Raw genomic sequence first — 13034 nt, 5'->3', positions numbered from 1 at the left:
GAGTCATTCTCTTTATTGCTTCCTATTCTCAGCCCCAAGACACTCTTCCTACAGTGGGATGTCTGTCACTGTTTTCCCATATGCCTGTAATTAGAATACATTTTAAATCTACAGCAAAATCAACCTAGAAAGACTGAAACCACTAGTATATTTAGCAATGTCTGTCTTACAGGAAGTAAAAACTTAAAGATAACTTTCCTAAAGAAGATTGACTGTGTAATAACTTTTCATATTTAATATTAAAATAATACATAGGAAATGTAATAGAGTCTATATTTTATGAAGAAAATATGTATTACAACCAAACTGTATTCATTAAGGTGCATTACATACATACATTCATACATACATACATACACACACATATATACATTCATGTATACATTATATAAATGCATATTTCTATCTCTAGATAGATAGATAGATAGATAGATAGATAGATAGATAGATAGATAGATAGATGATAGATAGATGAATATTTTATCAGTTTTTATCTTACATACCTAAAATAAAACATGTAATTTGGATTCAACTGATACAACATAAGCTACTTATGCAGTATTAACCTGTGACTAATAAGAAAATGGATTCAAATATCTATTTTATAGGCTATGAAATGAATAAACCACAGAAATTATAAAATAGACCTGAAACATGGTGGTGTAAATGAGAATGGCCTCTGGTGTCTCATATGTTTGAACACTTTGTCCTCAGTCCATGGAACTGTGTGGGAAGGATTGTGGGATTTCACTTAGTTAGAGGAGATGTGTCACCTTTGCTGGCTTTTATATTTCAGCAGACAATAATGATACCCAGTGAGTCACTCTTTGTCTTCTCTTGGGTCTCTAGATATTGGGAGCTTCAGCTATTTCTGCTGCTGTGCCTGTGCTCCTCCATCTTGGATTCTTACCCTCAGAAACTGTCAGCCCAATTAAACCCTTTCTTTCCTAAGTTGCCTTGGTTATAGTGTTTTTGTCACAGTAATATATAAGGATATAGGACAAAACAGAACCTAAAAATAGATGCAGAGGAAGGAATTAAACATTCTTGAGAGTTGAAACATCTATGAACCTTCTATTGGAATAGTAGGTCATTATGTCCTTATAAGATAGGAATTGTTGTATACACTCTATAAAATACAGTAAAGTTCCACGAAATCTTTTAGGTTTTTATATAGATGATTGGGAATATTTTAGTTGTTATAGTTGGGTTCTATGTCATTAAGCATATATTGTAAGTAGATTCTAATTTTAATTGTGTAGACTAATATTAAATTCTAGACTAGTTTTCTCTGCCAAATGGCCAAGTGGCACCAGATGGCTGAGGATGTGTTATTCAATATGACTAGCAATCATTAAATTACCTAAATACTTATTAAGCACTAGACTAACAAAGACATGATGTAGAATTCTTGGCTTCAAGGTATTGATATTCTGTTGTTGGGGGGGGATGAGAAGTAATTTGAGTATTATGAAAAAAGCATATACTGTAAGAATAATTCAATTTAATAACATTTATTAAATTCCAATTAAAGACTAGATGAAGAGAAATTGATTGAAATTGAGTAACTACTACCTTGCAAAACAAGTAAATAAATCTGTTTCTAGTCTCCATGGCTTCGATTTCTCTTCCTTTATTTTACTAGTAGTAAACCCAAAAGGTTTCTGTCCCACCATATACAAAATTCCCCTTTACATTATTGCCAGTCATTTAAGCTCACCTGAAAATATGATAATACTTGCTTTGTGCTAAAGTTGATAAGTTTGCTGTTTATTTTCCTGTTTATTTTAGTCAATATACATCTCAAATTTCTCCCCTTTATTACATACTTAACAGGACTAAAATAATTGGAATATATCAAAATATATTAAAGTTTTAAAACCAATGGAAGTGTATTATCCTTTTACCTTTTTCCTTCCTTCTTTCTTTTTTACATATCCAATGTTTTATCTTTTCTGTAAATTTATTATCTTGAAAACAGATTTTTTTGTATGAATTTTAGCACAGAATTCAAGAAACATTTGCTTCTGTCCATTTAATACTCCAAAAAGTAACTTATTTATACCTACTCGCCTTCCTTGTTTTTAAGAATTATGCACACACATGACTTAAGAAAAATATAGGAAAAAATTTCTAAAAACATTTTTATTATAAATGTGCAATATATTTGTCCTTAGAACATATTTTTATTTACTTATATGTCATTTTGTAAAATTTTATTCTTGATTTTAATTTGTGTTTACAGAAGTAAATACTAATGTTAACTTAAACACACTTTATCATTTAAAGGACTTAACTAAGTTTCTATAAAAATTCATTTTCAGTAGCTTCTTCACTTGTAAGATTGGCAAAGTGACGCTTGTAAGAAAACTCCGACATTTAATATGTTAGAATCATCCCACAATTTCTCCAAGTACAATTTGTGCTACAGAAATAAAAGAGCTATAGGAATATTGAGAAAATCAAACTTAAATTCACTGGGATCTTGAATATCTTGAAGATTCCTTGGTTAGACAGATAAATTAAGAATATGGTTATTTATCTTTTCATCAGAGACTTACCTTGCCTACATATTGATAATCAGAGCCAGTATACTCTTCCAGTAAGAAAAACTGGTTCCACATCCAGCCACGTTTTTGACGGTGAAGGATTTTATCATTTCTTGGGGCACGGGACTCTGCAGTCATTTGCTGAAGCCCAGGAGTCCTTCTGAACATTAATTCTGGACAGCAGAAGGGGGGCAGGGATGCCCAGAGAACAAACAGTCTCAAGAACTGATAGATTGTCATACTTCTTGAACTATTCCAGTGTAGATGATGAAAAAATAGTTCTGTTTATGGTATTAGATCTCGACTGGCTTCCAACACTTCATCAGTGCTGTGAACATATTTCCAAGAGCTTCAAACAAACAAACAAATAAAATAGTTAATGGAAAACATTATGACTTTTTAATTACGATTTTAAAATGAAAAACATTAAGTAAAACCAGAAAGGAAAATACTCTTTTTCTCTTTCTTAAAATAATTTTCAGTTTTAGGAAGCATTTTTGTCTGGAGGAATATCTACAATTCAAGAAAAGACAATGATGAATACATTATTTCAAATAAATTGTTAAAAACACCATCATGACCCTTTCTCCTATGGGACAGTTTAAAAGACTTGTAATACCTAAATTTAGTAGAAATATGTCATTCTGCATGTTAAGTCTTCTAAAATTTAGCAAAAATTAAACCTTGAAAATAAAATTTGATTCTAATGTATTATGAAAATTATGAGGAACTTCTGAAATTTAACACTATTTAAGGAGTTTCTAAGTAGTACCACTGATAGTTCAAATTTACTCAGAGATTATAAAAATTAACAACAACAACAAAAACAAAAACATACAATCAAACAAACAAAAATTCCTCACTTACTTGGACAATAGGAATTGTCCTATAGGCCTTCTGCTGAAGGCTATTCCTTCCTATTGAGTTAGTCTATGGATCACCAGGCTTTTCTTCATAGAAAAGGCACTACTACAGGTAACAAATTTATAAGAATGTTAGCACTAGTAAATAGGAGGACTTGTCGTACCAGCTATATGTTTAATAAACTTGCAAGATCTAAGCAGTTCTTACGACACTTCTGCCTTCATCTTAGACTAGAATCCCATAATATCTAATGTCTATGATGGTAATAGCCTACTCATTGCCTCCAACCTGCTAGCTGCCAGTTATATAGCATTTTCAAATAATCCCGTTGTAATGTGAAATTTGCAGTGTCTTGTTTCTCCATGAATGCTCATTGCACTGTGAGCAGAAAACAAAATCTACCCAAATTTGTAGGACTAGATTTCCCAATAGCTTGTTGTATCACACAGTTATTGCATTTTAACCCTTTCCTTGAACCCATTAAAATGGTAAGTATAAAGCTAGAGTTCTTTCAGTATTACCTTCATGAAGGTACCCTGATTCTTCTGTTGGGCTCTCTTTCTGCAGACCTATGCTTAAATCCTCTCCTTAAATCCTGTCTTATCCACCCTAATATTTCATGTACCACAATATATTAATATGTTCTATTTGCTTATGGAGTATTCCTGTTCTATTCCACCATAAAAATCTCTTGATGGAATGTATTTTTTCCTTACAGCTTTAGTCAGTGTCTAGAACAAAGCCATGCACATTAGAAAAAAATTCATTACATATTTTTAATTAAGAAATAATGTAGAAATATAATGGTGCAAATATCTATCATTTCCTATTATACGAGCATATGTCAAATATTTATGTATGAAAACATATTACAGTAACAATAACTTGTGTTTTATTATTGAGGCATTCAATAATAAAGGCATTTTTATTTTACAAATTTGCTTAGATCATTAAAACTTTCTAGTAGATATGTATTTTATGTCTTTAGATCATAATTGATCTAAATTATTTGGAGAACAACAGGATTGAATTCTATGTGTTTTCGATGAGAAGCACTTTAACTACTCCATGAGTCACATTTAGCCTTTCACTCACTAGGTATTTGTTAACAATCTGTTTGGTTTTCTTTTCCTTTATTATTAAAATGATTGAAAGGTTAATACAAATGTCTCTAGAAATAGGATTAATGATGAACCAGTGTCTCCCTTGAGTGTATTAAATGATAGTAAGCACATGAAGTCATACAAAGTGATCGATATAAGCTCTATTATAATATGCCACGTAATACTTTGCTGGAGTTTAGCAATGAGCTGCTGCATAAAGTGATTTAACATACCAGAACTAAGACTTTCAGACATGTATATTGATTGCATTTTAGAGAGTAGGAACATCTAACAAAATGTTGTTTGTATTTTTATAAATCAGGATATGTTACAGGATATTGGCCAGAATCCTACACTACTTCTAAGAGTAAAGATGTGTATGGGTTAGGTTTTCTTCTCTGTTCTCCTAGAATATTAATGTTTATTGAAGCAACAGTATACTCAACTCATCTCTTTTAATCATTAACAAAATTGACAGTAACTATATTCAATATTGCTGCTCACTCTCTATATAGCTATAAACAACCAATAATTATAACAGAGAACTGACATTTTGGAAATTATTGAGTGACTACTACATATTTAAACACTGCTAATAAATAATTAAACCTCTACATAATAAATGGAAGCACATTTTCATTGTTGTTGTATATTCAAGTATTCAATGATTTAACACATTTAAGAATTCTCAATAAGATGTATACTTTAATAATAATATAATTAAAAATATATTTAAATATAGTTTACATCCAAACTATTTGATACTCATCATTACGTTATCCCAAGTTAATTTTTGCTAAACACATCTTAGACATTAGGAGCTAGTATGTAGACATTTGAGAACACTGCTTACATGTTATAAATACAACTAATAATTATTCTTCTGGTAATAATAATTACTGGAAGCTAGGGGTTGTCTTTGAGTACCTTCCCTGATTACTCTTGACTTTATGTTTTGAAACAGGTTGAACCTAGAGCTTGTAGATTAAGCTAGGATGATGGACCAGGGCAACGCAGGATCTCTCTTTCTCCACCTTCCCCATGTTAGAATTAGAGGTGCATAGCATCACTCCTGGACATGTTAAAGTATGCTAGAGATCCAAATTCCCTTCTTATCTTCACACAGAAATCACTTTATGGACTAAGCCATCTTTACAGCCCATCATACTATTTTAAGTAATAATTATTCATAGGAAGAGAACTTAAACAATAAATTCTAACAGATTTTCTATTTAAAAGAAGTCCTGTAGGGCATTATATAAATTAATTGTAACCCATTTTTATCAAGAATAAAGTAAATTAAAATACTTTAACACGTTTACAACTGAGAAAAATAGTACTTCAACATTGTTTTAACATTTAGAACCAGTTATTAAAAAATCCACTTTCACATTATTTCCAGTAATTATTAAACTATGATATAAATTCTGTAATTTCTACATTTCACATTAATGTGCAAATCTGAACACTGTTCTGACAATTATACCTTTCTGAATTTGGTTCACTAAGGAAAATCATAATATTATAATTAGTAAATTTGTCTTTCTAATTCTTAATAAAAGTTGGACATTTAAAATTTAAATTTAAAGCTAAATTTTAGAATATAAAATTGTATGAGAAGGAGATGCCAGTCGTGCTAGCTAGAATTAGAGTATTGTAATTAAAAACAAAACAAATAGTAGAGGGTAAAAAATGTAGAAAAATGAAGCAATTCTGTAACATAATTTCTGGGTAATAAGAAAACCAATAACACCCATGATCCCTTGTCTTAATTTTAAAAGTAATTCAATATAATTTTAACATGCAGCTGAGAAACAACCATTTGTTTTTAAATCATCTTTCATTATCATTTATTCCCACATTTCCTTCATACCAGAACTTTTAAAATGTTAATGTAAATTCAAATTCCTGCTGTCTATGCACTTGTTGAACAGAGACAAATTAGGGAAGAGTGTGATAATATTTCTCTTTCTCTCTCTCTCTCTCTCTCTCTCTCTCTCTCTCTCTCTTTTTCTGTGCTGTCTCCTCATTTAATATGTACCTACTTTGCCATAAATGTCAGTTTATTCTGTCTTTGTTACTTACACCAGAACGTCCTGAGAATCAAAGTGATTCTCCACTGCAGCCTCTTTGAGTCCTGAGCTTGCTCACAAGTGTGTGCATGTATGCAAAGGTTTTCTGTTTCTAGTTCTAATTCAGCTAGACCCATGCAGGGAGTATCAAAACCATGGATCATCCGTGTATCTGAAATCATCTTCAAAATGTTTATGACATTCTGAGTGTGGTGCTTCAGTACCCAGATATATATTTTACAGAATTTATTGGACGTTAAATAAGACTGCAGTGAGAAAGACCAGAACAGTATCACTACACATTTGACGTCTTTCTCTTATTACTTCCATTTCTGTTTGTTTTGTTTCATTGAAAGACACTCTTTGTTTCACACTATGCCACACAATATCATCTCTTTTCTCCGGCTCAAGCTACAGAGTGAATCGCTTTGCAAGCAAACATGAATAAGGTTGTCACACTGTTCTTTATTCAGCTTTGTAATCAAAGAAATTTCATTCTACTTATGAGATGCTTATCAAAATATTGCTTCCTCCAAAACCGGTTAACTTTAGTAGACAAGGAGGCAAGATCACAGATTATAATGTGGTAGCCTGTTGGTGAATGTCACTTACCCATTGTCTCTCTATACATCCCTGCTGATCACTGCCACCCATTTTTGGCTAATAAAAAGAATTACTCATTCCTCAATCAACTGGTTACACTCACTAAGATCATCATATCATAGACTTTAATCACTACTCATTGTCTATAACCATCAGATAAGTTGCTAACAGTCATTAAGAAAAAAACGCATGCCAATTTAGGTGGACACTTTAAATACTTTTAGAATTTCATAGAGTAGAGTCTAATGAGATTTCAATACTGAGAAACAGAAGACATTTTCAGGTGTACTTTTACAAGTCAAATGAATTAGAATATATTAAATACTTCCTTTTATATAACTAATGCCAATTTATGTATCTAGAATAAAGAATTATGAGAAAATTGAATCAAAGCGTTACACTAAGGACTCAAAAAAAAAAATGAGTCCATATGCTTGATCCTATTTTCTAACAATTCACTGCATACTACCTACTGTGCTTTAATGTCAGATAACATGTAATTGTACATTGAATATTTATCATTTTATTTTAAGGATTCTGCACATGCATTTCTGTATAGATATAACTTAAAGCAAGATTTACATGCTCGATAAATTATTACTAATATGGAGATTCACAGTGTTAATTGTTTAATTAGTGAAAATATTATTATCACATAAAATATTTCAGTGTTAAAGAATATTGGTTATTTGACCTAAAGACAAAATTTCAGTGTAATGCTATATTTTAAAAACAGTAATTTTATACTTAATGTGGCATAGTTCACATAAGCTGGTAAACCAGGGACATGGTATCTTTTCAGTTGCGCAATGGGTACAATATGAAGATTCACTAGTCTCACTGCCAGAATTGTAACAAATGACAAATAAATTACAAAAAGCTCTTATCTTTGCTATTACACTTTGTACTGGCTGGCTTTCTGTGTCAACTGACACAAGTTGGAGTTTTCACAGAGAAAGGAGCCTCCATTGAGGAAATATCTCCATGAGATCCAACTGTAAGGCATTTTCTCAATTAGTAATCAAAGGAGGAGGGTCCAGCCAATTGTGGGTGGTGCCATCTGTGGACTGGTAGTCCTGGGTTCTATAAGAAAGCAAGCTGAACAATTCAGGGGAAGCAAGACAGTAAGTAACGTCCCTCCATGGCCTCTGCATCAGCTCCTGCCTCCATGTTTCTGTCCTGTGTGAGTTTCTGTCTTTACTGTGGTGATGAACAGTGATGTGGAAGTGTAAGCTGAATAAACCCTTCGCTCTCCAACTTGCATCTTGGTCATGATGTTCTGTGCAGGAATACAAACCCTGACTAAGACACTCTTCAACAAAAATCGTTGTAATTACTTGTACTTTCAAGTCAAGAATGTCAACTGAGGAGAAACAATGTATATATTTCTCCAGCTATACAGTTTGCTAACATCCTCACGTGACAATGTTCAAAGCTAGATACAATACATAGGAATTTTAAAAGGTGGAGAGGCAAAGCATATAGTAGTGGGAAAACAAACAGTTCAGTTAACAAAGATCCTCTCTCTCTAAGATTCTGCTAGAGGAGAATGGGAATAAGATTTGTGGGAGGGGATACTGGGAGGAGAGCAGGTTTCACATTGGGGTGTAAAGTGAATAAACAGATAAATTAAATAAAAAGAGGAAGAGAGAGGTAATTGAATTTAAGCTCATGGACTCAGATTTACTAGGAGATAGGATAAGCTGGCTTATCATTGCAACAGTAAGAATAATCCTCAGCTTACAAGAATGTGGTGAGGATGAATTGATGAAGTCTGCCAAGTATTTTTTTTCATTTTGAGGATAAAATTATTTGTTGATTAAAAAAAAAAACCTATTACACTGTGCTATTCTCACAGGTTAACTGGTACTATAAACGTGGTGCCGTAGGAATGTGCAGGCTAGAGTGCAGAGTACAGAGAGGAGCTGAGATTAGCCCTTTGATGGCATTGGTTTACTGTGCATGAATGACTAAAAACCTATGGAAGCCAAAGCCAGTCGCTACGTACTGAAAATGCCAGTCGCCAGCCACCAGGACATACTGCATCTCCACCAAAATACCACGGAACTCTGAGAAAAAAATATTGTGAACCATAGAGAGTTTTTTTTTTTGTACTGTTTCCTCAACTTTTTTGACTGAGCAGCAAATGAGAGTCCCAGATGTAACTTGTTCTATGACCAAGTAAGCAGTGCCAAGACAGCTGTGCCACTACACCTGCTGCTTCCGGGAAATCTTATTTTATTGCAGCTGGAGTTCATTCCATTATATGGAATGAATAGCAAGAATGCTCTCAGGATAGCTAAAGATGTTCAGATAAAAGCTATCTGCTATTCAGTGTTCTGGGATGAAGGGCATAAGTGGGTTCTGCAGAACAATGTAATATATATATTTATATATTATATATGTAAATGTTCATGTATCACATTATGGCCCAATGTAAGTTATTCCTCTTCCTCTTCACATGCATGCTTTTTGGAACATCAAGAAAAAAATGGCACAGCTAGAGGAACGAAGTTGTTAGCAGTATTATCTATTAAAGCAGTTACAAGACTGTGTGGATCAAACACTTCGTACAAAGCCAAACTGGAATTTATTATGTGTTTAGGGTAGTGTTCGTGAAAATAGAAAATTCCTTAGCAGAAATCATGAAAATTAAACAAAAGAGCAACCATTTGGAGACACAACACTGTGGTCATTTGCACTCTACTTGATTTTCAGGTTGTTTTTGTGTGGAAAACCACATAAAACAGAGCTATGTGAGGGGCATCCGTGATGCAGTCAGGGTCAGGCAAAAGAAGTAGGAAAAGCGTTATCAGTACAGTGTTTCCACTTATGTTCAGTATTCTGAAGGGCCCACTGGGAGACAGTATCTCATATTTAGATGGAAAACTACTCTATAAAAAAAAATTCTTAAATTATTCATCTGTAGCCAACATGTTATACTGAAATAACCCCATAGTAGTTAGATTTTATTTTCTTGAGGGCAGACAGGGTCCAGTCTGTAGTGTATTTTTTATGTATTACAATGCTTGCTTGGCTCAGTGCTAAGCTGTACTTTTCATCAGAATTTGCAACCAAAAAAAAAAAGCAAGTCTCATTTATTTGTATTTAAATATTTATATATTTTAATTCTTAAAAGCATCAAACTTTTAGTTTTGATAGTAGACTCTGGAGTGCCGTTCGTTATAAAAACTTAAATTATTAACCTATGGTCTGATTATCAACTCAATGAAGCCATTACTCAATAAAATCTTAGGGTTTCCTTTAGTTATTCTGTTTCTGAGTGAAATGTGTTTAGAATTTTTATTGTACAGACGGTTCACTGAGACTAAATTACTCTGAGTGGTGCCTGTAGAGCCATGTGTCTACTCCGTTCAGCTAGCTACACAGACACTGTCAAATAGTTTTCACCATCTAGGAGTTAAGGCTGAGAATGTTAAAAGACTGCCTAATCTAAACATGAATGTTCTAAAGAGTCACTTTGGTGGAAATTACAGTCAAACTGATGCAAAAGAAATGGCCACGTGACGGTATTCAAATGCTTTATGGCCAAACATGTTCTTCTGCAAGTAGTTTAGGAGTTATGACTAATTGGTGGCAACAAAGTGTAGTAGGATTGCATTGCATGCCTTCGAAGTATGAGTGTTGAGTATATATAAAGTAGGAGAAAGAATAGGTCAAGGTGTTAAATGCATGCATTGACAAACAAAAATATGTTTGTTTGTTTGTTTGTTTGTTTTTTATATGAAGGCATAGGTGTAAATACAGGTTCAGGTCTGTTTTAATGTGGTAGCCAGTTTCTATCAGGTTTCAGCCACAATGTCTCTATGTTATCCAGGGTAGTTTTATACTTTACTTAAACCCTAACAATTTGTCTTCTCGAGATTTAATTTTATTTAATTAATGGGACATATTTTACAGCTGTATTCATAGTGATAATTGAGATAATTATATAAATAACACATATGAAGGCCTTTGTTTCATATATTTATTTTCTAGTTCATTTATTATTTACTTTTCCCTCTTACTTTACACTTAATTAAATCAATTCCATTGGCTGTTAGATGTATTGTGAGCTCTCAGCTCCATGCCTATCATAACTAATGTGAGGTTGTCCCTCGTTTTAGTGCCAAACATATCAGCAAGGATTAGCCTCAAAACTAGACAAGAGAGTTTTCATCTACTGGTTAATCTGTCAGCTCTGAAGACTATGACAGTACTGCTGTGTCATGCACTCATAGTATTATTCTGAGGCTAACCAACTGTCTCTTGCACTGTTCTAAATGCCTTGAATAATTTAGATAGGAACGGTTTGTGTTATGATTAAACTTATACTTTCTGGCTAGGAAGATGGCTCAGTGGGTGAACTCGTTATTACACAAGCACACTCACTTATGAAGTTGGATACAGCAGCCATCTACATCTGTAACTTCATCTTTGGAAGAATAGACAAAGAAAGATCTACAGGAGTTGATAGCCAGTCAGTTCAGCCAGTTTAGGTGAGCTTCATATTTATTGAGGAGCCATGTCTCAAAAACTATAAGACATGAAGTGATTGAGGAAGACACTAACATGAATCTCTGGCTTCCACATGTACATATACACACACACATACATATATATGCAAACATGTACACATGCATGGAATACATAGTCAAACAAAAGGATGGAAAGTTTAAAATATGAGAATTAAAAATAAACTTAATACTAATAATGCTAATGATATAATTTCCAGTTTGATTCCACGAGCCTGAGCACAAACATCAAGGACTGTTTGTGAATGGGAGATACTGATGGGAAGCCATTTAACAAAAGGCCAGTCACATTACATAGTGAGTTTGTAGATCCATGCAATCTCAACACAAGAAAAAAAGCACAATCTTAGGTATATAAATTCCACATACAATTTTTATCTTGAATATCACTAGCATGACAGTTTTTCAGTAATAATTTGTTATTCAAGAATAAAGTTTCAGTTATTTTTAAAGATTAATTTTTTAAGGAATTCTTGTCAGTAGAAAGAAGGCTGAATGAGTTAAAACTATAATTTACTTAATCAAAACAGATTTTTAAATTCTCCTTTAAATGTATGAGTATGTAAGTGTTTTCCTTTTTCATCTCTGCCCTCATTAACTTCACACTCTAATCCCTAGTCTACAATTATCAATTCATGGAACACTTTTTTTGAATTCCAAATGAAGTACGGCTTGCAGTCTTTCACTTGATAAGCTTTATGAGTGCCCAATGTAACAATCTTTGATTTCTATATATGTATGCTTAGATTTTATTGACATTATTTCCAGTAGCACAAACACAAATCGCAGAGATCATTCATTATAATTCCAAGTAATCGACTGAAAGTATTGGAGTTCATAATTATGATTCAGCAAATTATTTGGTGCCAAAATCCAGTGTAACATTTTCCACTAAAACAAATATTTACTCCTACTGAAGGAAGTACAAATCGCTTTGTTCTCTTAGACTTTAAAGAGGTTTCAAACTGGCTCTTGTACTATTTATATACTTGACCTACCTCCTGTCACAATTAATGTGGGAAGCAAAGGAAGTTATCATTTCAATAAGAATTTATTAGGCAAAGACAAGGGCCAGAAACAAAACAGTATGTCAAAATTCTTGATCATCAAGATCTGATCTATAAACTGCTACTCATTCTCCTAGTTCAAAATTACTCCTGTAAGCAGAATGATGCTGGGCATTTCTTTTCTTGTATAGCTGCTATATTTTTATCCATGGTGATATTATTACTTGATATTATTTCCCTTTTCTCAAGTGGCTATATAACCACATCTTAGAAAAAGAAGGAAAATCTCATTAGTTTTGTG

The 13034-nt window shown here is 32.8% G+C and overlaps 1 protein-coding gene across 4 annotated transcripts in view; it reads right to left on the bottom strand.

Annotated features, from left to right (window-relative positions):
- Window positions 1–13034, bottom strand: part of Cdh10 (cadherin 10) — a 181761-nt gene that overhangs the window by 107602 nt on the left and 61125 nt on the right. For 2 of the 4 annotated variants that reach the window (XM_028767577.1, XM_028767578.1), the window contains exon 2: window positions 2562–2898. In XM_028767577.1, coding sequence (XP_028623410.1) covers window positions 2562–2789 — 228 coding nt within the window. In that variant the 5' untranslated portion in view covers window positions 2790–2898. Of the gene's footprint in view, window positions 1–2561; window positions 2899–13034 lie in introns of those variants that run through there. The other 2 variants (XM_028767576.1, XM_028767579.1) reach the window with 1 other exon arrangement.

This window comes from Grammomys surdaster, unplaced genomic scaffold (assembly GCF_004785775.1).
Source record: "Grammomys surdaster isolate TR1022 unplaced genomic scaffold, NIH_TR_1.0 174, whole genome shotgun sequence".
Taxonomy (NCBI): Eukaryota; Metazoa; Chordata; class Mammalia; order Rodentia; family Muridae; genus Grammomys; species Grammomys surdaster.
Note: the sequence above shows the minus strand (reverse complement) of the source record. Positions and strands in the feature narration are given on the sequence as shown.